The sequence below is a fragment of the Oncorhynchus gorbuscha genome, linkage group LG16 (assembly GCF_021184085.1).
Source record: "Oncorhynchus gorbuscha isolate QuinsamMale2020 ecotype Even-year linkage group LG16, OgorEven_v1.0, whole genome shotgun sequence".
Taxonomy (NCBI): Eukaryota; Metazoa; Chordata; class Actinopteri; order Salmoniformes; family Salmonidae; genus Oncorhynchus; species Oncorhynchus gorbuscha.
Window position 1 is genome coordinate 12,331,936 of NC_060188.1, and position 24,944 is coordinate 12,356,879.

Here is a 24,944-nt window from a genome sequence, read left to right on the forward strand (position 1 = left end):
GACTATTGAAAACATTTACGGGGCTTTCTCGAACTTGTCGCGTGTCTATTTTCGTACAGGGATGTGGATGGATTCTATTGGTCCAAATAAGGCAATAAACCACAAGATTCTGCCACTGAAACAGACGGACTAGAGAATGGGCGGGGCTTCTACTCCAGAGACACGGCTACACGTGTCGAAGACAAATTTGACAACATTGAAATGCACCACCACATTTCAGCATTGTTCAATAATCATGACTGAACCCATTCACAATTGGTTTAATGTCCATTTAATGTTAGTGTCTACTGTCAAACTAAAAACATGTTTAAACAACTTCAATGCTTAAAACATTACATTTTACAGGAAACTAATGGAAGAACACCTACATATTGGTGATACAATGTCATTTCACTTCACAAAACAGGAAGGTAAATCTAATCCGAAGCTGGGAGAAAAGACACCTATGTCCAAATGATTCAGACTGTGCCTTTACATCAGAAGAGAGCAGAGGTTCATGCTCATGCATGACACAACATGCATTTCAAACTGATATAGGAACAGCCACTATATTGCCATAAACATTGCTCAGCCTCAACCTGAGCAAGGGATAGGTCAAGTCACAAAGTGAGTACTCACTAGGTATACTCACAAACCAACTGTAAAAACATTCTACTAGGCCCTAAATATGGGAAATGTCTATCATAATGAACAATTACTTCACAAACTGATTCAAAAACAATACATTCACCCCCATCAATGGGACAAGAGAATAGAAAGACAAGATCCAAATTCATGATAAACATTGGGACTCAGAAATGGACATACCCCATTCCATCTTTTGTCTTGTCCATTCCCCCTCTGAATGGACACACCCCATTCCATCGTTTGTCTTGTCCATTCCCCCTCTGAATGGACACACACAATCCATCTTTTGTCTTGTCCATTCCCCCTCTGAATGGACACACCCCATTCCATCTTTTGTCTTGTCCATTCCCCCTCTTAATGGACACACCCCATTCCATCGTTTGTCTTGTCCATTCCCCCTCTGAATGGACACACCCCATTCCATCTTTTGTCTTGTCCATTCCCCCTCTGAATGGACACACACAATCCATCTTTTGTCTTGTCCATTCCCCCTCTTAATGGACACACCCCATTCCATCTTTTGTCTTGTCCATTCCCCCTCTTAATGGACACACCCCATTCCATCTTTTGTCTTGTCCATTCCCCCTCTTAATGGACACACCCCATTCCATCTTTTGTCTTGTCCATTCCCCTCTTAATGGACACACCCCATTCCATCTTTTGTCTTGTCCATTCCCCTCTTAATGGACACACCCCATTCCATCTTTTGTCTTGTCCATTCCCCCTCTTAATGGACACACCCCATTCCATCTTTTGTCTTGTCCATTCCCCTCTTAATGGACACACCCCATTCCATCTTTTGTCTTGTCCATTCCTTGTCCATTCTTAATGGACACACCCCATTCCATCTTTTGTCTTGTCCATTCCCCCTCTTAATGGACACACCCCATTCCATCTTTTGTCTTGTCCATTCCGCCTCTTAATGGACACACCCCATTCCATCTTTTGTCTTGTCCATTCCCCCTCTTAATGGACACACCCCATTCCATCTTTTGTCTTGTCCATTCCCCCTCTTAATGGACACACCCCATTCCATCTTTTGTCTTGTCCATTCCCCCTCTTAATGGACACACCCCATTCCATCTTTTGTCTTGTCCATTCCGCCTCTTAATGGACACACCCCATTCCATCTTTTGTCTTGTCCATTCCCCTCTTAATGGACACACCCCATTCCATCTTTTGTCTTGTCCATTCCCCCTCTTAATGGACACACCCCATTCCATCTTTTGTCTTGTCCATTCCGCCTCTTAATGGACACACCCCCCCTCTTATGGACACACCCCATCCATCTTTTGTCTTGTCCATTCCCCCTCTTAATGGACACACCCCATTCCATCTTTTGTCTTGTCCATTCCGCCTCTTAATGGACACACCCCATTCCATCTTTTGTCTTGTCCATTCCCCCTCTTAATGGACACACCCCATTCCATCTTTTGTCTTGTCCATTCCCCCTCTTAATGGACACACCCCATTCCATCTTTTGTCTTGTCCATTCCCCCTCTTAATGGACACACCCCATTCCATCTTTTGTCTTGTCCATTCCGCCTCTTAATGGACACACCCCATTCCATCTTTTGTCTTGTCCATTCCCCCTCTTAATGGACACACCCCATTCCATCGTTTGTCTTGTCCATTCCCCCTCTGAATGGACACACCCCATTCCATCTTTTGTCTTGTCCATTCACCCTCTTAATGGACACACACAATCCATATTTTGTCTTGTCCATTCCCCCTCTTAATGGACACACCCCATTCCATCTTTTGTCTTGTCCATTCCCCCTCTTAATGGACACACCCCATTCCATCTTTTGTCTTGTCCATTCCCCCTCTTAATGGACACACCCCATTCCATCTTTTGTCTTGTCCATTCCCCCTCTTAATGGACACACCCCATTCCATCGTTTGTCTTGTCCATTCCCCCTCTGAATGGACACACCCCATTCCATCTTTTGTCTTGTCCATTCCCCCTCTTAATGGACACACCCCATTCCATCTTTTGTCTTGTCCATTCCCCCTCTTAATGGACACACCCCATTCCATCTTTTGTCTTGTCCATTCCCCCTCTTAATGGACACACCCCATTCCATCTTTTGTCTTGTCCATTCCCCCTCTTAATGGACACACCCCATTCCATCTTTTGTCTTGTCCATTCCCCCTCTGAATGGACACACGCAATCCATGTCCCAACACTTTAAAATCCTTCTTTAACCTGTCTCTTCCACTTCATGTACACATTTGAAGTGGATTTAACAAGTGACATCAATAAGAGATCATGGCTTTCACCTGGATAGTCTGTTATGTTTTGTATACCTCATGTATATGAATACATAAGAAAAAAATGGAGACATTTTGCAATACATTGAATAACTGATTTCCCACAAAAATGTCTGAACAATATCTGATTTGATTAAAAAATTCTAAATGTTTGGAATATCTTAATTCATTGTCCAACTTTTATATATTTTTTAAAAACCTTTAAAACATTTTGCAGACCCTTGCTAACTTATGGGAATGTTAATAGACATATGGAAGTCTAATGAGTACTTAGGTATTGTGAACAAAAGTTCCATGAACTATATTTTGGGGAAGTGATCCGGAAGCCAAATGTTTTGTTCAGTTCTGATCTCCTGCATGGTGTTGATGAAGCTGCCTTCCAATACCACATTTGATGTTGCATCCATACTGTAGGTGTATTTTCTTACAGGTTTGTGTGATGGCAACAATGAACATAATCCTAAATGTTTGAAGCAAAGATTATTGTTAAACTATATGAATGTAATTATTTTTAATGCAAAATTAAGTATTTATGTCATAGGCCTACTAAGCTAAATCTCCATGACGAGTTGAGCACTTAGAAATGGTAGATGTAGCTAGCTAGTATCCTGACAGAGTCAGTACAATTCAGACATGCACTATTAATAACTGACTGAGGCCCAATTAACTTGTTCTTCAACTTTCAGTTCAAATGTTCATGAGAATACATAGGTATTGTAAAGGGAGATTAATAATCAGGGTATGAATAACATATTTACTCTTTGGAGTGTCCACATACATATGGGGTATGGTAGTAACGTTAGGTACAAGACGCACTGGTTTGTGTCAAGAACTGGAACTCTGCTGGGTTTTTCACGCCCAAAAGTTTCCTTTGTGTATCAAATAGGGTCCACCACCCAAAGGACATCCAGAAAACTTGACACCTGTGGGAATCATTCGCGCCGACATGGGCCAGTATTCTTGAGGAACGCTTTGAACACCTTGAAGAGTCCATGCCCCGATCGGGGAGAAAATACATTAACGCAACAACAAAATATTAAGGGAAAGATTTGCTGTCCAAATGACATCAGTTTGACCGGCTGTATGGGGTAAAAGCTGTGAAAACGACCCGACGTGTTTCTGATAAGATTTCAGTTCGGTTTTGATGCATTTGTTGTGGTTGAAATACTATCAGCTTTGATGAAGACAGCACCTCTACAGATGGTATCTGAGCATGGCATTCTCTCAAGATGCATTAATAAATCATTTTCTCCACTCCTGTTCCAAATTTAACCCTACATTTAGTGTATGATTTTACTGCAAGGAAAGCTTAATTCTGCAGGAGTTATTATTAAGGCTATGTGAGAGGTTATAGACCTACAAGTCAGTGCCCAGATTTCACAGTTCCCTTGACATGCCATAGGCCTATTTGGAGTTCAGTCTGCCGTCATCCTCTTTTACCACTTCACCAAATTGTTTCCAAACATGTCTTTTCTGGCCCTCCCTTCTCTTCAACTCTCCTGTCGTAGCTTTTGTCTTATTGAATTAAAACAATGTCCTTTTTGCCTCTGTGGATTGATAACTTTTTCTGCCTGTTCCCAAAAGTATGATTTGGCGATTGGCTGTATGGGCTATTTGGCATGCCTACAGTTAAGCCCTGCAGATTAGGTTTATGCACTAATACCAGATAGCCAAAAATAATGAAAGATGAACCACAATGTAGCCTTTTTAATTGCACAATAATTACACATTTATGGATTTTTTTAAAGGTATTATTTATCTTTATTCAACCAGCCTGCCACCTGCCACACAATATTTAATGACTCGAAACCCATCCACCCCACAGATATAACCGCGGGGACTGCGGGTTATGAGTCAACCCGGGAATCACTAATTAGTACATCTCTGACTCCAAGCTCTAGCTATAACAAATCTAAGGGTATCAGAGCAAGGCCAAGTTGTGTAGAATAAAAAAGTGTCACACAAACATTTGTACAACTTATTTACACACCCTAACCAAGGGGGCAAGTGACTATCAATGTACCCAGAGCAGCAAGTCCCTCTGAGAATCAGGATAGAACATGACAGATTTGAACCTGATCCCACAGAGAACCCACTGTAGAGGTCCCTTTTTGATGATCTTAGTTGAATAGATCTGGAGGCTTGTCATAAGTCTGACAAGGTGGTGGCAGCCATCTTGATTTAATCTATTAGGATAAATCCATCCTCATTAGTCTGAAAACAACCCCATCTCCACAGTCACATGGTGGTTGTGTCCTGGAGGGGTCCACTCATGTAGCCCCCAACCGAATGCCCAACTGTCTGGTAGGGGGCAGAGCCTTGACCTGAGCAGCCTGTGACAGGCGAGACTGACAGTCCGCGGAACAGGAGGTCCATGGAGGGCAGCAAGGGCTTGAGCAGACTGACAGGGCAGAAGGCAGAGCCTCCATGGGGAGTGAAATTCACCTTGTTGGGGTCAGGGCAGGATACCTGGAGGAGAGGCTCTCTCTGACAGGGAGACCTGGGGTTGAGGGACAGAAAGAGATGATTAGCCCAAATAATTTCTTATTACACAAAGTCTCTGTGTTTCAATACTCACATAGCCTCTTCACACACTACGCATACTCGCTCACAGCCTTCAGGGGGCTCCCTCTGGAAGGAGTAGGTCTTGTTGGGACGAGGGGAGGAGGGCTGCAACAGGGAGGGGTCCAGAACTGGAGAGGGGCACATGGTCTCACAGTCCACAGGGTCTACACAGAGAGGGGAAAAAATTATTTTAAAAAGGTCCACTATGGTATTTAAGTCATTCAAGTCTAACAAACCATCCATTTACTCACCTGACTCTCCCATGTGGCAGGGAGACTGAGATGGAGAGAGCAATGCAGGGTCGAACGAGGCAGGGGAGGGTTCACTCTGGGTACCACTGCTGCACCTCTGGGCAGGAACTGGTGCTCTGTGGCCATCTGGGACATCCAGGATCTAACAGGGGAACATGGAGAGGGTACGGTGAGGCTATGGGACACTGGCCATTGGAGAGAAGTAAGAGCTAATTGGCTGTCACTAGAGGGATCCAGTGGATCCATAGAGGGTTGAGATCATGGATCTAAGCCAGCCGGTATCCAAGCAGATAGGCTGTATTTAAACATGCTCACCTTGTGCTGGTCCTCAGGTGTCTCTGACACAAAGACCCCCTCCAGCTCCAGGTTCAGACCTTCCACACTGCGCCGCAGCCGAGGGGCCAACCTGCTCAGGGGCCCTGTCTGGGGGGGGGTCACCAAGGACACATGAAAATGGAGCACAGGAGTGTGTATGGTCTCATCTTATCTGTTCCACACAAAGGGGCTTGAGTGTGAGGGTATGTACCAAAGGCCATTTAGCTACACATATGAGTACGAGTGTATTCCTGTCAATGTGCATTCCTGTCATAGCGTGGCGATGGTGCAACCAGGCAGCTTGATGACACCAGCTCCTAAGAAAAGCAGTGCTGTTTTTCTAGCCCTGTTGCTAACGTCTCTCTACTCTGCCTGAGAAACTCAGGAGGCCAACCATCAGTGTTCTGTGTCAGTGAACACTCTGAACACCTCCTGGGTCTCACTGTCTGCATACATGATCTTACGTTACAGTCATCCAGGGGACATTCAAATTGAAAAATAACATCTTAAATTCAAGTAAACAAGTTGCAGTATAAATAAGGACGGGCTCAGAGTACAGATCAAATCCACAGTATTATGGGGAGGGCTGTATAGGACGTACCTGTGTAGCGCCTGGCACATGGCCTCCAGGTAGGGGGTGGTGGGGACGCTCATATCCCCCAGAGGGAGGGGCGTGTCGGGAGCGCTTCTGCAGCTGGTGCTTGAGCTTAACCACCTGAGGCCAAGTCAGAGGGAAAAGGACTTAGAAGAGACGCTCGTCTTTCAGAGGAAAGAATGAGGGGAGGACTAATTCAACAGGGAGAGAGGGGTGTGACTGGCCGAGTCTCTGCAGACAACAGGAGAGTAAAAACATCTGAGTTTTACTGGTGTATTGTGAGAATGGTGTTTGATTGACAAGATCCTGGTTAAAGGACCTTTTTTAGTAAACATTTACATTCAAAGAAAGTACTCACATCCCTCAAGTGTTCAGCGCTGCCCCATGATGCTGAGCGTTTGTGTCCACCAACACTTCTTCTTCCCCGAGTCTCCTCTGCCCAGGAGCTGGGAGTCTATGGAAGGAGCAGGGTTGTTATAGTAACCAGCCAATATATAATAATAATATATGCCATTTAGCAGACGCTTTTATCCAAAGCGACTTACAGTCATGTGTGCATACATTCTACGTATGGGTGGTCCCGGGAATCGAACCCACTACCCTGGCGTTACAAGCGCCATGCTCTACCAACTGAGCTACAGAAGGACCACGCCATGTTGCTTATACAACTCTGCACACAACACACTTTCTGAAAAACTGAACTGACTTGAAAATAGTTTTTTGCTGTGGAAACTTTGCTGATTGGATTAGAGTCAGACAGGATTATGTTTTTGTCGATCATTTAACTACACAACTGGTAACTTTATCTACGAGTTCTAAGATTGACCTTTCAGTAGAACATTACAGAGCGGTGAACCCGTTTTGCTCTTCTCTCACTGTACAATTGACACCTATGGAAGTGAAACATTACCCGAGCTACATAATTTGACTAGAGTACAGAAGTGGTGCCCTACAGCTGTCAGGCACACCTGCCAGCTACACAGCTGTGCAGAGGCAGACAGGCAGGCGAGGAGTAAACCACTGTTGCTGACAACACCCCCTACAAATGAGTAAAACAAAAACCACAGCAATGCAAATACACAAGGGACACACGTCAGCTACAGCAGCAGACACAGTTTAACATTAGTACACAAAACATGTAGACTGACAGCTGTATTCACACAGAATAGGAGGCCGCCACAGAGTTTGGGTAATCAACATGGTGACATCCTGTGCTGTCCCTCCTTCATTCATCACAACTGAGCTCCATGTCTTCACATGCAAGAGGAGGAGGAAGAAGAGAGAGGACAGTGGAGAGTTCCTACCGACATAGGCCCCGCTCCTCTAATGCCCACGAGCCCTGGGGTGAGCGTTGCTGGCAGACGGGAGGATGTGGGTGTGTGGCGATCTATCTGCTGAGTTGCCCTCCCTCGTCTCCACACTCCAGCTTCACACACAGCCTGGACAGGATCCTCTTGTTGATGGCCAATTTCTCCTCAACATCGATTTATTTTTTCCTGTTCTGCCTCCCCTAACTTAGCTATTTTCTCTGGGCCTCCTCTCCTCCAAATGCAGGTTCCTCTCCAGGTCACGTTTCCCCAAAATGCAGTCTTCTCTCTGGGTCTAGTCTCCTAGAGCTCTCAGTCATCTCAGAGTTCCACACTGATGTCATGACGCACAGTAGTGTAACAGAGTCGGTCCCGGGTTATAAATGACAAAAAACCTTGACGCCATCTTCCGCCCTATCTGGTGGAGCAGTGGTCAGACATCGTGGCTAAATGTGTCACGGAGGGACAGTCAGTTACCCAACCCTGTCAGTGTAGTGTTACTGCTCCCTACACACCCCCTCCTCCCTTCCGACACTAAACATGACTGGAGAGATCACGGGACACAGGGCTATAAAAAGATCCGGTCAAAAGGTGATGGAATGTTCTGGGTGTCTTACGCTTTGAATGCCAGTTCAGCCTCATGTTTTATTTGATGTAGATTTACTTTTAAATATTACAAAAGGGGTTTTGAACCTGTTACTACAAATTGTTTAGATTGGGTATCTCTTTAGTTTGTGTGTTTGTGGCAGAGGGGAACTCCCCCAAATCCACAAGAAGCTGGTTGTATGGGAAAATGTGCCAGTTTCATTACTGAAGAAAAGAGATAATGGCAGACAATAGGAGACAGTTATATCATCTTAAATAAAGCAGTGGGGGGTGGGGGCTGTATAATGAGGTCGGGAGGGGTCTGTTCTGTACAATAGAGGGCAGGAGGTTTGTTCGGTATAAACTGTGTCAAAATTGAGGGTACAGTGGTGGAGTGTGGTTAGGTTAGCCCAGGCTTTGAGCATTAGATGGGGGTGGATACAGTAGAGGGGGCAGGGGTAGGTTGAAGAGACAGCAGAGGGGGAGGGGGGTTGAGGTTGAAGAGACAGCAGAGGGGGGGGGGGGAGTAGGTTGAGGTTGCAGCAGAGACAGCAGAGGGGGGGGGGGTAGGTTGAAGAGACAGCAGAGGGGGGGGTTGAGGTTGAAGAGACAGCAGAGGGGGGGGGGGGTTGAGGTTGAAGAGACAGCAGAGGGGGAGGGGGGGGTTGAGGTTGAAGAGACAGCAGAGGGGGGTAGGTTGAAGAGACAGCAGAGGGGGGGGGGTGTGTAGGTTGAGGTTGAAGAGACAGCAGAGGGGGGGGTAGGTTGAGGTTGCAGAGACAGCAGAGGGGGAGGCACGGGGGCAGGTTGAGGTTGAAGAGACAGCAGGGGGAGGGGGTAGTAGGTTGAGGTTGCAGAAACAGAAGAGGGGGGTAGGTTGAGGTTGAAAAGACAGCAGAGGGGGGGCACAGGGGTAGGTTGAGGTTGAAGAGACAGCAGGGGAGGCACAGGGGTAGGTTGAGGTTGAAGAGACAGTAGAGGGGGGGGCAGCGGTAGGTTGAGGTTGGGGTCCTTCTGTAGCTCAGTTGGTAGAGCATGGCGCTTGTAACGCCAGGGTAGTGGGTTCGATCCCCGGGACCACTCATACGTAGAATGTATGCACACATGACTGTAAGTCGCTTTGGATAAAAGCGTCTGCTAAATGGCATATATTATTATTATTATTATTATAGGTTGAAGAGACAATAGGGGGGGGCAGGGGTAGGATGAGGTTGAAGAGACAGTAGGGGGGAAGGGGTCGGTTGAGGTTGAAGAGACAGTAGGGGGGGGGGGGGGAGTAGGCTGAAGTTGAAGAGACAGTAGAGGGGGGGGGAGTAGGCTGAGGTTGAAGAGATAGTAGGGGGGGGTCGAGGTTGAAGAGATAGCAGAGGATGAAGAGAACAAAACAACTATTTCCAGTTGGCTGCCTTCTACTGCTCCTCAGCTTCAGAATGGAACTGCTAGACACCTGCAGCACCAGCCTCAGATAGCCTCACTTGGCCTTTATATTACAGAATAGGACAACAGTGTTTATAACACACATTTTCATAGATTAAAAGTATGGCCATTGTAAGCAACAACGGTGACAAATTGAATGGGGAGCTACAAATAGCTTTTAAGCAATATCAATACAGTCTTGACAAGAGTATATTCCTCTCGGTTTCAGATCTATAGGAGTTAATGGATGTTAATGTTAAATTCACATTTGGGCTGTGGCTCAGTCCGGTGAGTTTACCTGTGTGGCCTTGTCATTGACACAGGTGACTCTTTGGCTCTCTGCCTCCTTGGGCCACCGGCCCTGCAGATATGGTCCAACAATTGTATCCAGGGACAGGGTGCGACGAATGGTCGGCTTTGGGGGGCGAGACTTGCTCCTGTCGCCTGAAGGAAAGAGCCAAAAGAGATCACATTTACTGATATGAAACGTGTCTGCTTTATACTGTGTGTGTGTGATGAGGTCAATATTTGTAACAGAAGACAGATGCTAATCTTGTATGGAGGGCTGTTTTGTGTGACGGTGCCCGTTTGACAGCATATTGGTCTGACAAACTCAATGCTCAGTCTACCGGTGCAACATAGTTGGAACAAATAGTCACATAAAGGAGGCTCAAAACTACTTTAGCACCAGTAGGAGTTCATAAAATGGCCACCCCCGGCCCCTACCTCCCCTCGTAGGGTTCGGTGAGCTCGTAGTACAAGTAGGTGTGTATTGGCAGCTCTTTGTAAGTCATCTCTGGCAGGTGTGAGGCAAGCCACTGAGCCTACAGCAAAGCCCTCCAAAGATATGTTGCACAAGACTGGCAACGATTCTACTCCTGAAACCTATTCCCCAACTCATACCACTTCCCTCCACCCCACTTCCCAGGGCAGACAGGATGTATAAATAAACACCACAGAACAAGCACTCGAGTTACTGGTGCATCATTACAGTGTACTGTTGAAACACACTGTGGAATTACAGGCCACAAAACAAAGGTCCCTTAAAACCTCTATTGACATTGGCACATGAGAGGGTACAGAGGTAGGTAGTGTAATTCAATTACACTCTTAAAACACCTTCAGAGAGTTCAGGGGCAATACAAATACAAAAACACTGACCATTTATTAAGGACATTTTACTGATTAAAATAATCAGGATATGTAACGCATACTAAAGCTGTGTGATGTTTGATAGTAGTCACCAAAACTGACACGTTAAATAGAAAATGTGCTTTACTCTGGCTCTACCAAACAGCTCAAAGACACAGTGTGGGTAGGGTGGTCTACACGATGAGATTCAAATGGATAAGAGAGAGAATATTTGTATTTGTCAAACGGCAGTCAAGCATCAATCATGTCACCAGAACAATACCCTCTATCTATTGGAATGGAGCATCAAGATCACCATGCACTTTCATCACCCTGTGAAGTTCAGAACTTATTTCATCTGTAGACTAATAAAGTGCATGGTTTCCCCCAGTAATAATGAGAGGACCACACACACCATATCATCTCGACTCCAAGTTCACTTCAATATGATGGTTATTCAGTGGAGGCTGGTGGGAGGAGCTATAGGAGGATGGGCTCATCGTAAAGGCTGTAACGGAATTAATGGGACGGAGTCATACATGTGGTTTCCTTACATTTGGTGTGTTTGATACTGTTCCATTTATACCATTCCAGTCTTTATAATGAGCCCATACTCCTACAGCACCTCCCACCAGCCTCCACTGCAGTTATCATTTCTCACATAATACATTTTACTGACACAAAAAGATCACACCATTTTGAACAAACAAATAACCTGTCGGCATTTATAAAATTGTACCGAAACGTATTTTTATATGGTCCCACTTTAGTCGCATTAATACTCTGGATGGAAACGTGGTTAATCAAATCGTATTAGTCACATGAGCCAAATACAACAGGTGTAGACCTCACAGTGAAATGCTTACTTACAAGTCCTTAAATCAACAATGCAGTTTAAAAATATATAAATAATAAATGAAAGTAACAACTAATTCAAGAGCAGCAGTAAAATAACAATAGCGAGACTATATACAGGGGGCTACCGGTAAAGAGTTATTAAAGTGACTTTGCATAGATGATAACAACAGAGAGTAGCAACGGTGTAAGGGGGGGGGGGGAAGGGGTGCAAATAGCCTGGGTAGCCATTTGATTAGATGTTCAGCAGTCTCATGGTTCGGGGGTAGAAGCTGTTTAAAAGCCTCGTGGACCTAGACTTGCCGCTCCGGTATCGCTTGCTGTGCGGTAGCAGAGAGAACAGTCTATAACTAGGCTGGCTGGAGTCTTCCTCTGACACCGCCTGGTATAGAGGTCCTGGATGGCAGGAAGCTTGACCCCGGTGATGTACTGGGCCGTTCACACTACCCTCTGTAGTGCCTTGCGGTCAGATGCCGAGCAGTTGCCATACCAGGCAGTTATGCAACCAGTCAGGATGCTCTCGATGGTGTAGATATAGAAAGTTTTGAGGATCTGAGGACCCACGTCTCCTGAGGTGGAATAGATTTTGTTGTGCCCTCTTTACGATGGTCTTGGACCATGTTAGTTTGTTAGTGATGTGGACACCAAGGAACTTGAAGCTCTCAACCTGCTCCACTGAAGCCCCGTTGTTGAGAATGGGGGCGTGCTCGGTCCTCTTTTTCCTGTAGTGCACAATCATCTCCTTTGTCTTGATAACATTGAGGGAGAGGTTGTTGTCCTGGCACCACATGGCCAGGTCTCTGACCACCTTCCTATAGGCTGTCTCGTCGTTGTCAGTGATCAGGCCTACCATTGTTGTGTCATCTGCAAATTTAATGGTGGTGTTGGAGTCGTGCCTAGTCATGAGCGAACAGGGAGTACAGGAGTGGACTAAGCACGCACCCCTGAGTGGCCCCTGTGCTGAGGATCAGCGTGGCGGATGTGTTTTTACCTACCCTTACTGGTGGCCCGTCAGGAAGTCCAGGATCCAGTTGCAGAGGGAGGTGTTTAGTCCCAGGGTCCTTAGCTTATTGATGAGCTTTGAGGGCACTACAGCATTGAACGCTGAGCTGTGGTCAATGAATAGCATTCTCACATAGGTGTTCCTTTTACTGAGAACTCTTTATGATGCCATTCCAATCATTTGTAATGTAATAAAAAAACATGGATGTAACTGACAAAACTATGTATATGATGTTCCAGCTATATGGTGTAATAATGATTTGGAAAAAACATGACATTCTCAAATTAAGTAGCACATTTCTGCTTTTACAACACTTCCTTTTATAGGGTCCTACAGAGACCCACATCAAAACACATGCTTGAGCAGGGTGGGGGATGGTTGATGCATGGTGGAAATTAGGCTATATTCACTGTAAGTCGATGGTCTGTTTAGAAAAATTGAGGCCAAAGGCACGTAAAATAGACCCATGTAGCTAAGCAGTAAGATACTATAACAGTTAACCATAAAAGATAGCCCACATACCCGTTAAGACTAGTGCTAGACAGCAATAACAATGCAAACTCTAGCGACATTCCCACCATAGTGTAATATTTGGCACAAAAATGACAAGTTTTATTTACCAGTCTTGGAATCTTTGCAGCGCGGTTGTGCTTTGTTGTGAAGCTGGAATGGGACAGTGGCTCGAAGTGGTTGTAGACAAGGGGTGCCCCCCCGAGCCGCTTCACTTCTGCACGACATCCCCCCCAAGTGCAAAATGAAGCAGCCGAAAACACTTCGACTTCAACAGGCAATCGTATCAAAGCTCACAATCAGTAGTTTTAGCTACCTCTTCAGTTTAAATTAGCCAGTATTTCAATATTTATGATAAGTATCCAACATGGTTAGCTTCTTGCTAGCAGCCAGGCTTCTTTTGTGATGACCATGATTTCCTCCAAACTTTTCTCTCGAACTAAAATAAATCCATTAAAATATTAGCCCTGCATTCAGTTCACAATAAAACTATTAAATGCCCAACCTGATCATCCACCCTTGGCTATTATAACTTTACTTTATGTAAACTATCAGGCTACACAGTTGACAAAATATTGCCAAATCTTGTGTCTGAAACTGACAACAGCTCAACTAGCTAAATTCTCGTGTCCAATTTACTTACAAGTGGGCGAGGCGAATGACACATTCTTGATCTGGTTGGGTACTGAAAAATACGACTTAACTTTTATTGGTCATAAACTCCATCTATCTATCTATCAAGGGTCTGCCCTCGAAAGTCATAATGTTCCCTCCTAGTTTATTAAATCTCAAACCAGCAGTGTATACCAGGGCTTCTCACTCCTATGCCTTTGCCCCCACAATACATTCACACACCGTTCGAACATTATGGATTAAACTCCTTATCAACACCGATTCAAAAAAATATAAAAGCAACATGCAACAATTTCAAAGGTTTTAGTTTGTTAGTTCATATAAGGAAATCAGTCAATTGAAATAAATAAATTAGGCCCTAATCTATTGATTTCTCATGACTGGGAATACAGATATGCATTCATTGTTCACAGATACCTTAACAAAAGGGCAGGATGTGGATCAGAAAACCAGTCAATATCTGGTGTGACATTTTCCCTCACACAGAGTGACACATCTCCTTCGAATATAATTCATCAGGCCTGTTACCCTACTCCTCTTCAATTTATTTTTCCGTTATATTACCAGGTAAGTTGACTGAGAACATGTTCTCATTTGCAACAACGACCTGGGGAATAGTTACAGGGGAGAGGAGGAATGAGCCAACTGTAAATTATTAGGTGACCATGATGGTTTGAGGGCCAGATTGGGAATTTAGCCAGGACACCGGGGTTAACACCCCTACTCTTACAATAAGTGTCATGGGATCTTTAATGACCTCAGAGAGTCAGGACACCCGTTTTAACATCTCATCCGGAAGACGGCACCCTACACAGGGCAGTGTCCCAATCACTGCCCAGGGGCATTGGGATATTTTTTAGACCAGAGGAAAGAGTGCCTCTTACTGGCCCTCCAACACCACTTCCAGCAGTATCTGGTCTCCCATCCAGGGACCAACCAGGACCAAACCTGCTTAGCTTCAGTAGCAAACCAGCAGTGGGATGCAGGGTGGTATGCTGCTGGCAATGGCTGTGCAAAGTTTCTGGATATTGGCGGGAACTGGAACACTGCTGTATACGTCAATCCAGAGCATACCAAACATGATCAATGGGTGACATGTCTGGTTAGTATGCAGGCCATGGAAGAACTGAGACCGTGTCATCTTAAAGGAATTGTGTGCGACATAGGGCCATGCATTATCATGATGAAATATGAGGTGGTGGTGGTGGCAGCAGACGAACAGCACAACAATGGGCCTCAGGATCTCGTCACAGTATCTCTGTGCATTCAAATTGCCATCGATAAAATGCAAATGTGTTCGTTGTCCTGAGCTTATGCCTTCCCATACCATAACCTCACCGCCACCATGGGGTACTCTGTTCCAACAAAGACATCAGCAAACCGTTCGCCCACACAACGCCATACATGCCGTCTGCACGGTACAGTTGAAACTGGGATTCATCCATAAAGACCACACTTCTCCAGTGTGCCAGTGGCCATGAAAGTGAGCATTTATCAACTGAAGTTGGTTAAGAAACCGAACTGCAGTCAGGTCAAGACCCTGGTGTGGACGACGAGCACGCAAATGAACTTCCCGAGATGGTTTCTGACAGTTTGAGCAGAAATTCTTCAGTTGGGCAAATCCAGTTTCATCAACTGTCCGGTTGGTTGGTCTAAGACGAGCCCACAGGTAAAGAAGACGAATGTGGAGGTCCTGGGTTGGTGTGGTTACACGTGGTCTGCGGTTGTGAAGCCAGTTGGACATACTGCTAAATTCTCTAAGACCACGTCGAGGTGGATAATAGTAAAGTTAACGTTAAATTCTCTGGCACAGTTCTGGTGGACATTCCTGCAGTATACATGGCAACTGCACGCTCCCTCAAAACTGGAGACATCTGTGGCATTGCGTTGTGTGACAAAACTGCACATTTTAGAATGCCATTTTATTGTCCCCAGCTCAAGGTGCACCTGTATAATGATCATATTGTTTAATAAGCTTCTTGACAATCATCCACCTGACAGGTGTGGCATATCTTGGAAAAGGAGAAATTCACTAACAGGGACGTAAACACATTTGTGCACAACATTTGAGAGAGAAGCTTTTTTGTGCATATGGAAAATGGCTGGGATCTTTAATTTCAGCTAATGAAACATGGGACCGACACTTTACATGTTGCGTCTATACTTTTGTTTAGTATATCATTTATCAAGACATTGTCAATATTGGATCAACTTGAGTGTTACAAAGGCCAATATACAAGCCAGGATGTTGAGTTCTGTTCAGATCTTGCAACTTGCCCATAGATCTACCAAATGATGTTAGCTGATGCTGCTGAAGACATTGAAAATGAGAGCTCTTATCATATATTCTGAAACAATATGACGCAAAAGACCTGCGTTGGAGAATAAAACAAATCAAATGGCCAGTAACACTTCAGTGATCTGCTCCAAGGGGCCTCTTATACAGTTCAAACGTCCCGGTTTGAGGTTCAATCATTATTTATTACATCGCACCCACCAATTTGGAACCTCAGCTAATATAGTATGTCACTGGAAGACAGCATTTTAACCATATAATTAGGAATTAGAATAGTATTTAATAGGATCTCTAGGACTTTAATGACTGACTCAATGTATGACAACATACTGTAACTAGGCAAATATCCAGACGAGATCATGATGAATTGGTTTGAACTAGCATGGACCTTAAAGGGTTTAGTAACAACATTGGTTTTAATGTTTGCAAGACAACTCTTTACAAGAGAATGACATCATTAATTACGGTATGAGCATGTATATTATTATTTATTATCAGGGATGTCACTGTCAAATCCATAGAAAGGGGTCTCTGCTTATTCCTCTCTGGTCTCACCCAGCTTTGGGTTGTGGCCCCCCACTGGACTGAGATGGTACAGGAAGTAATCTAGCATGTACATTCTGACTGGCTCAACGTAATGGAAGGATACAGATGAATTGGAGCAACAGTCTGGACCCTGACAGAGAGGGAGAAAGACAAGAAAAAACAGATGAGCAGGAAGCTCAATGGCACTGAAGGGAGGTCATTTGATATGTGTTCTACTGAGAGTGTAGACCTAGTTACCACTTTGGAAGGGTAATAGTTGTACTGGTGGAACCATTTGGGCAGTATGTCTTCGGTACGGAGAAGTTTACCCAGCCACAGGGGGTGGAAGGTTTCCCTGTGTTGGTGGTCTCTAGAGTCCCCTGCCGGGACTCCCAGCTTCTGGAGGCAGAAGCCCAGTAGTAGGTCCTCTGCAGAGGTGGACTGGGTGCAGGTTCCATGGTGCAGGGCCCTGACGTAGCGTCTCACGGACTCGCGGCTCAGTACATAGCCAGCACCACCACTCATGTAGCCTTGATGGACAAAGCGGCGAAAACGTCTGCCCAGATACACAGGCTTGTCTGGGCTGAACCGAGACAGGAGCAGACGCAAGTTTTCCACAATTACATAGGTGTCATCGTCAGCTTTGAGGAACCAGTCAGCCTTGTCTAGGTAACTGGAAATGGAGGGAAAGAGGAGGGGTCAAAGACAGAAGGCAGAGTTTGTCTCCTTCACCAGCACATACAAATAGTGCTTTCAGAACACATTCACACCCTTGACCTTTCCAACATTTTGTTGTGTTACAGCCTGAATTTAAAATGGATTAATTTGAGATTGTGTGTTACTGGCTTACTTACACACAACACCTCATAATGTCGAAGTGGAATTATTTTTTGGGAAATCTGTCAAGACTTCATAATGGCTGTCTAGCAATGATCAACAATCAACAAAACTTAAATATCTTTAAAAAGAATAATGTACAAATATTGTACAATCCAGGTGTACAAAGTTCTTAGACACTTACCCAGAAACACTCACAGCTGAAATCATTGCCAAATATGATTCTTACATGTATCGACTCCGGTGTGTGAATACTCATGTAAACGAGAATGTTTTCAGAAATGTTAGCAAATTTATGTGATTTTGGGTTATTTATTGTGTGTAGATGGGTGACCAAAAAAAGAGCATCTTTACATAGGTCACCTGACTGACAGTCTGTCATCAGCCCATCCATCCACATTGCACTACATACATTTGGAAATTATTCAGACCCCTTCACTTTTTCTTACATTATAGCCTTATTCTAAAATTGATTAAATAGTTTATTTTCTTCATCAATCTACACACAATACTTCGTCACAATACAAAAACAGTTCTTTATACATTCTTGCAAATGTATAAAATATAAACTGCAATATAAGTATTCAGACCCTTTGTTTAAGCACCTTTGGCAGCAATTACAACCTCGAGTCTTCTTGGGTATGATGCTACAAGCTTGGCACACCTGTTTTTGGGGAGTATCTCACATTCTTCTCTGCAGATCCTCTCAAGTTGAATGAGGAGCTTCGCTGCACAGCTATATTCATGTTCGATCAGGTTAAAGCCCGGGATCTGGCTAGGCCACATTGAGACCTGTCCCGAAGTCACTCCTGCATTGTCTTGGCTGTGTGCTCAGGGTCTTTGTCCTGTTGGAAGGTGCACCTTTGCCCCAGTCTGAGGTCCTGAGCACTCTGGAGCAAGTTTTCATCAAGGATCTCTCTATACTTTGCGCCGTTCATCTTTCCCTCGACACTGCCTCGTCTCCCTGTCCCTGCCACTGAAAAAAATCCCCACAGCATGATGCTTCCATGAGACGTGACGCTTGGCATTCAGGCCAGGGAATCTTGTTTCTCATGGTCTGAGAGTCCTTTAGGTAGGTGCCTTTTGGCAAACTTCAAGTGGGCTGTCATGTGTCTTTTACTGAGGAGTGGCTTCCGTCTGGCCAATCTACGGTAAATAACTGATTGGTGGAGTGCTGCAGAGATGGTTGTCCTTCTGAAAGATCTCCCATCTCCACAGAGGAACTCTGGAGCTCTGTCAGAGTGACCATCAGGTTCTTGGTCACCCCCGATTGCTAAGTTTGGCCAGATGGCTAGCTCTAGTGAGTGTCTTGGTGGTTACAAACTTCTTCAATTTAAGAAAGATGGAGGCCACTGTGTTCTTGGGGAACTTCAATGCTGCAGAAATGTTGTGACCCTTTCCCAGATCTGTGCCTCGACACAATCCTATCTCAGAGCTCTACGGACAATTCCTAGGAGCTCATAGCTTGGTTTTGCTCTGACATGCACTGTCAACTGTGGGATCTTATATAGACAGATGTGTGCCTTTCCAAATCATGTCCAATCAATTGAATTTACCACAGGTGGACTCCAATCAAGTTGTAAAAACATCAAGGATAATCAATGGAAACAGGATGCACCTGAGCTCAATTTCAAGTCTCATAGCAAAGGGTCTGAATACTTTTATAAATAAGGTGTTTCAGTCTAAGGTATTTGCAAACATTTCTAAAAACCTGTTTTTACTTTGTCATTATAGGATATTGTGTGTATATTAAATTTTATACATTTTAGAATACAGCTGTAACAGAACAAAATGTGGAAAAATGGAAGGGGTCTGAATAGTTTCCAAATGCACTGTAGATCTCCCCTACCACATGGATTCTAGACCACCAGAACCATGTCCTCCATCAATGCGAGAGAGATTCGGAGAACATACTGGTGTTGTGGGAGCATTACCCGTCATGCAGTAAGTTGAAAGCGGCCATGGTCTTATTGTACAGGTTGGCCCGTCCCTCCTCTGTTGCCAGAGCCAGCACGGTCCCAGGGAACAGGAGGTCCGGCTTAGAGCTCATGAACAGCAGTGTGTCACAGCGAGGCCCCCAGGTGTTCACTATGTGTTTAGCTCTGGTCCACAGAGTCTGGGGTGAGGTCAACACCCAGCAGAGCAGTCGACCCGAAGAGGGGGTGGGGGAGGGGGGCAAAGGCGAGAGGACTGAGGCATTAGTGGTAACAGCAGAGTGGTGCACTGAGAGAGAGAGAGAAAGAGAGAGAGAAAGAGAGAGAGAAAGATGATCATGTGGCTGAGTGTATTGGAGATATTCAGAGAGGTGTAAAAAAAGTACTGTAGATCCAATTTACCTGAAGGGTGCTCACCCAAGAGGCTGCTGGTCCGTGAGGACAAGGGCACTGTCTCCTGAGAGATCTGATATGCTTTGTAGTAAGCAATGGCCATGAAACAGAGACAGAACCCCAACACAAAGCCAGCACAGAACATAAAATCCAAGAGCCTGGAAGGCTTTGAAGGGGACTTCGACATAATCATCTGCACAAGACAAAATCATATTGTAAAAGTAATGTCTAGGTTGACAAAAAAAAGAGCATTCGCAGACTAAGTCAATCAAAAACCAATCTAGTTTATAAGAAGTTGCAACAAGGAGACACATTAGGCACAGAAAATGTCTAACAGACATCTTGGAGACTGGCCCTTATATACTAATCAGACAGCACCAAATGTTATTGTCATAAACGTGGACCTTCAATTGTGTAGGCAAAACTAAACGTCCCTCGTCTGTCAAGAATGTTGAATACAATTACTGGAACGTACTCTGATGATTGTCCTGGGTGTTGGTCGTTCAGCTAGTCAGAATATGACAAAATATCCACAGGAAAGTATTAAACAGACTTCAAAACATGGCTCTGTGTGTGGCAATCAAGATGTGTTTGCTCATGGCTGAACACACGAGATGGAAGTACATGCACACATAATACAAGGTGTTTACATGGTTTTGTGCCAAGTGCTAGAAATGTCTACTTCAGTACCGGTGCGCTAAAAAGCTGGGTAAACAATACTTTCCGATGGATATTTTCTCTCAAATTTCCAACAGCTGAAGGACCAACTGCACAGACAACCAAGAGTAAGTTCAAATGTAACTTTATTCAACATTCTGGCTTGTAAGGAACTTTACCACGATTCTGCAGTGCTTTGCTTCAGACTGTATACCAATATTTGGTATAAAAGTCTGATTTATTAAGCTATGGAAACACCAGCCCAAGAAGCTTGTAGTTTGTCAAAACAGAAGGCAGTGACTTGGTCAGCTGCTACAGAGTCACAGTGTCATAAATACAATACTACAGTGAATAATACGTGTGTCCTTGTACATCGTCTGGCATCACCCACTATCAACAGATAGGAGATTAATCCAGAACATAAGTCTAGTGATCATCAACCCACACCTTGAGTGTCACAAACACTGGATGTCATGTGTGTTACAGAAAGGGAAAATAGAATTATGCTAAGCAGTGTTAATCACTCTAAACTAAAATGTGAATTTAGTCATCTAAATGTCCCATTACCAACATGCATAGACCTACAAATCAATCATAAATCTTACATTTGGTTTTTACAAAGTTCTATCAAACATACCAACCCTCTGTCTTCCAGAAACAGAACAATGACCTGATGTGATGGTTAATTGGACACCACCCCTGCAGACGCACTGCCCACCAATTGATTGATTTGGGGACTCAGTAAATGGACCACTAGATGGTGCCATAGAGCACCTTGGACACAATCCTGGGCCCAGTTTATCAAAAATTATCCATCTGGATTTCACCTTTCGTACAGGATTAAATGCATAGAAATGTATTGAATAGAAAGGTATCCACATTCAAGACAATGATTTGTCCATTCTATTTCTGTGCATTTAATCATATCGAATGGGCAAAATCTGGGCGATGGTCCTGCAGGTTTTCAGCACAATGTACTGAAATTAGTTACTTTTTTCCTGGCCCAATAGCTCACTAACATACTTGTCTCAACTAATCAAGGGCTGCTTAAATGGAATCCTTTTGTTAGTAGAAAATCAACATGAGTATTACAGATGTATACTGTTGAAACCAGTGGAGTAGTTCAGGGTAAACATACTTTAATAACATTTACGCCCCTTGCAGAGAAAAAAATTACTCACTGAAAAGGGATTGACATAACAAAAATAAGGCAGTTTATTGCAACTAATAGCATTGGTCATTGAACAAAAATAACCAAATATGCATGTGTAAAAATAACAGAACACTTGATTTATAAAATCAGATTCATCAACAAAATATAAAAAGCAAAGTGACAACAAAACTGTTGATAGACAGACGTAACCAATTGCTGCACACATGAACACATACTGAAACAGTAATGTCTGATTACTCAAACAGGTCAGTGATCTGGAGATTCAGGCCATCCAAAACCCAGTACAATGGAGGAACAATGCCAATATCATTCAGACACATGCATCAAATACACATCTAGCCACTATGTTAGCAACACTCAACCTGCATCCACTCACAAATACCTAAGAATAGCTGATGTTTTTGTTAGAATTCAGTTCAGACTTCTCCTCCAAGTGTTCTGACTTAATCGCAAGTGCGTCATTCCAGTTTGTCTGTCATTTTGACAGGCTGAGGCAGGGCCGGGACAGACTGACACACAGACAGTACAATGACCAGATGGGTCAGGTGCAGAGAAAGTAATGGATAAGGAGATCTAGAGGAGAGGAGAATTTAAATAGATCAATAAATATATGCTTTTGGATAGTTTTGTATCTTTGAATTACGATAGTTAGATGTGTCCAAAAGTCATTAAATACAGGCCAACATTTTGACATAGGAATTCACACACACAACAGTGAAAGAGCAGGATGGACAGTGTGAGGATATGAGGGAGGGTGTGGGCAAGGAGGGGCACAGAAGAACTAGGATCCTTTTAGTTTCATTATAACTTTAATTCAATCCACACAAAAATCCAGAAATATTGAAGAGCTTTTCCCCCTCTATTCTTTGCAGACATGAAGCAGTGGGTGGATTTGGTGGGAGAAGGGTTTGGTTGAAAAAGGGTTTTGTTGGTAACTGTGTTAATAGTGACAGTATGTAGGTAGGTAGATGTTCAAGATCTATTGAGTGTCTCCAGGTTGAGGCAGGCGGGTGTTGTTGGCTTTGCGCTGGGCAGACAGAGCTCTGTTGGCATGGCGCCCCCTAGCTGGGGGAGAGTGCAGGGCTGGGTTCCATGCTGATGTTGACCAGACACTCACTGGACTTGAGGCTGGACATGGACTTGCAGCTGGGGAGAGAGGCCAGAGAGCCACAGAGACCCAGCATAGAAGGGGTGTAGTCTTTTCCTACAGAGGAGAGAATAGACAAAACACAATAAAACTCTGTCCCTAAAGCACACGTTGGCTACCAGCATAACTTAAACACCCACATAAAATACACCATAGACACTGTTCAAACATGCCTTTGTATGTGCGCTTGTGAGGACATGTGGATGCATTCTTCTAAGTGGGTTTCTGTTTCTGTGTGGTTTTGTGTTGATGCATGTATGACAGTGGGTGACTCGGTTCACATATTTCTGCAGCATCAGTATGCATTGCTGTGTGTCTACAAATGTGTTTGTATAATGTACATTTATCTGTTGAGCACCGACCTGTATCTCCGTTCTGTTGCCCATCGGTCTTCTGGGAATCAGAGTTCAGACTGACGTCAGCTGAGAGCTGCTCCAAACTGTGGAAGCTTCTCCTGAAGGGATGAGTGACATCATGAAATACTGTTACAATAACACCTGTGTAGAAATCGCTTCGACATTTCCTGTTTGCTAAAATTATAATAGTTTGCCTAATTTTTGTTTATCTGACAAAACAAGTAAGTATAGTGTAGAGAATCATTGTACCATCCAAACCGCTGTGAAATATATTTTACATAACCAAAACCAGCTGTTTGAAAATGCTGTACAAAACCGAAAGTAAAAGATGCAAAAATGAAACGTAAGAACGGGAAGCATAGAAATACCACACATAGAACAGATATACACTTCTTATACTTTTCAATGAGAATGACATGTCTATATCACCCATTTCTATGTGAATTTGGTTGGGTCGCCCAAAAAGTGACATATTGCAGCTTTAAATGTACAGTATCACAAAATCACACATATGCACATATAAACACACTCATTCAGTAGATATACCTGCGGAAGAGCTTGACGTCCCCCTGGTTGTTGTAGCCTCGTATGGAGGGCCACTGGTTGACCAGAGGGATGGACAGATCCTTAGTCAGGTGGGAGGAATCACAGGGGATGAGGGCAGTGCTGGAAGGAACACGCTTGTGATTAACTCTTAACACCATCTGATATGTGATGTACTGCATGTGTGTGTCTGTTTATGATGTTTTATGTGTCTCCATCATGTATACCAGTGTGTGTGCATTTGTATACTGCTCTCACAGTTGTGCCTGCAGCTCCAGTACGATGGACTCCAGCTCCTTCTTCTCCTGCAGGCTCTGGACTCTGAGCTCCTCCAGCCTGACACTCAGCTTCTTGTTCTCCGTCTCCACGTTCTTCAGCTGGGACTCCCGCAGACGCACCAGCTCCTCCAGGTAGCCCTGCATCACAGACACAGACCCAGATGCAGACACACAGTTAGACTGTTAGACTGTTCTGCATACCCCAAAAGTACATAGTTATTACTCTATATACAGTGCCTTCGGAAAGCATTCAGACCCCTTGACCTTTCCCACATTTTTTTACAGCCTTATTCTAAAATGGTTCAAATCAAATAAATGAATCAATCTACACACAATACACCATAATGACACATTTTAGAAAATGTAGGCAATTTACATACATATTCAGACCCTTTACAAAGAAAATCGAAATTGAGCTCAGATGCATTATGTTTCCATTGATCAACCTTGAGATGTTTCTACAACTTGATTGGTTTCCACCTGTCGTAAATTCAATTGATTGGACATGATTTGGAAAGGCTCACACCTGTCTACATAAAGGTCCCACAGTTGACGGTGCAGAGCAAAAACCAATCCATGAGGTCGAAGGAATTGTCCGTAGAGCTCCGAGACAGGATTGTGTCGAGGCACAGATCTGGGAAAGGGTACCAAAAAATGTCTGCAGCATTAAAGGCCCCCAAAAACACAGTGGCTTCCATCATTCTTAAATTGAAGAAGTTTAGAAGCACCAAGACTCT

The 24,944-nt window shown here is 44.1% G+C and overlaps 4 protein-coding genes across 8 annotated transcripts in view; 1 reads left to right on the plus strand and 3 right to left on the minus strand.

Moving 5' to 3' along the window:
* Nucleotides 1-4,593: 4,593 nt before the first annotated feature.
* fam117aa (family with sequence similarity 117 member Aa) lies at nucleotides 4,594-14,075 on the minus strand. Of its 2 annotated transcripts, XM_046307342.1 has the most exons (8): nucleotides 13,545-14,075; nucleotides 10,234-10,379; nucleotides 6,986-7,081; nucleotides 6,634-6,747; nucleotides 6,033-6,140; nucleotides 5,718-5,859; nucleotides 5,480-5,630; nucleotides 4,594-5,401 (listed from the first exon to the last, which is right to left on the minus strand). In XM_046307342.1, the coding sequence occupies exons 1-8, from the start codon at nucleotides 13,660-13,662 to the stop codon at nucleotides 5,140-5,142; spliced, it is 1,137 nt and encodes a 378-aa protein (XP_046163298.1). In that variant the 5' UTR covers nucleotides 13,663-14,075; the 3' UTR covers nucleotides 4,594-5,139. The 2 variants fall into 2 exon arrangements, with proteins under 2 accessions (XP_046163298.1, XP_046163299.1); XM_046307343.1 differs by lacking the exons at nucleotides 10,234-10,379; nucleotides 13,545-14,075 and adding an exon at nucleotides 7,932-8,774.
* Nucleotides 14,076-16,219: 2,144 nt separating this feature from the next.
* LOC123999699 (glycoprotein-N-acetylgalactosamine 3-beta-galactosyltransferase 1-like) lies at nucleotides 16,220-21,751 on the minus strand. Of its 4 annotated transcripts, none has more exons than XM_046305696.1 (5): nucleotides 21,351-21,751; nucleotides 20,062-20,245; nucleotides 19,660-19,915; nucleotides 17,147-17,561; nucleotides 16,220-17,039 (listed from the first exon to the last, which is right to left on the minus strand). In XM_046305696.1, the coding sequence occupies exons 1-5, from the start codon at nucleotides 21,588-21,590 to the stop codon at nucleotides 16,899-16,901; spliced, it is 1,236 nt and encodes a 411-aa protein (XP_046161652.1). In that variant the 5' UTR covers nucleotides 21,591-21,751; the 3' UTR covers nucleotides 16,220-16,898. The 4 variants fall into 4 exon arrangements, with proteins under 4 accessions (XP_046161652.1, XP_046161651.1, XP_046161655.1 ...); XM_046305695.1 differs by having other exon boundaries at nucleotides 19,660-19,948; XM_046305699.1 differs by having other exon boundaries at nucleotides 19,660-19,948; nucleotides 21,347-21,751.
* A 149-nt stretch (nucleotides 21,752-21,900) lies between these two features.
* LOC123999698 (RUN domain-containing protein 3A-like) lies at nucleotides 21,901-24,345 on the minus strand (the record flags this gene model as incomplete). The annotated part of the gene is given in 4 exon segments (XM_046305694.1): nucleotides 21,901-23,087; nucleotides 23,393-23,484; nucleotides 23,933-24,052; nucleotides 24,188-24,345. Coding segments are annotated over 4 exon segments (513 nt in total), but the record flags the coding sequence as incomplete, so codon positions are not given.
* A 314-nt stretch (nucleotides 24,346-24,659) lies between these two features.
* The window catches only part of LOC123998986 (mitogen-activated protein kinase kinase kinase 3-like), a 5,542-nt gene continuing 5,257 nt past the window's right edge, over nucleotides 24,660-24,944 (plus strand). The window contains exon 1 of the mRNA XM_046304293.1: nucleotides 24,660-24,692. Within this exon, the coding sequence (XP_046160249.1) occupies nucleotides 24,660-24,692 (33 nt within the window). The remainder of the gene's footprint in view (nucleotides 24,693-24,944) is intronic.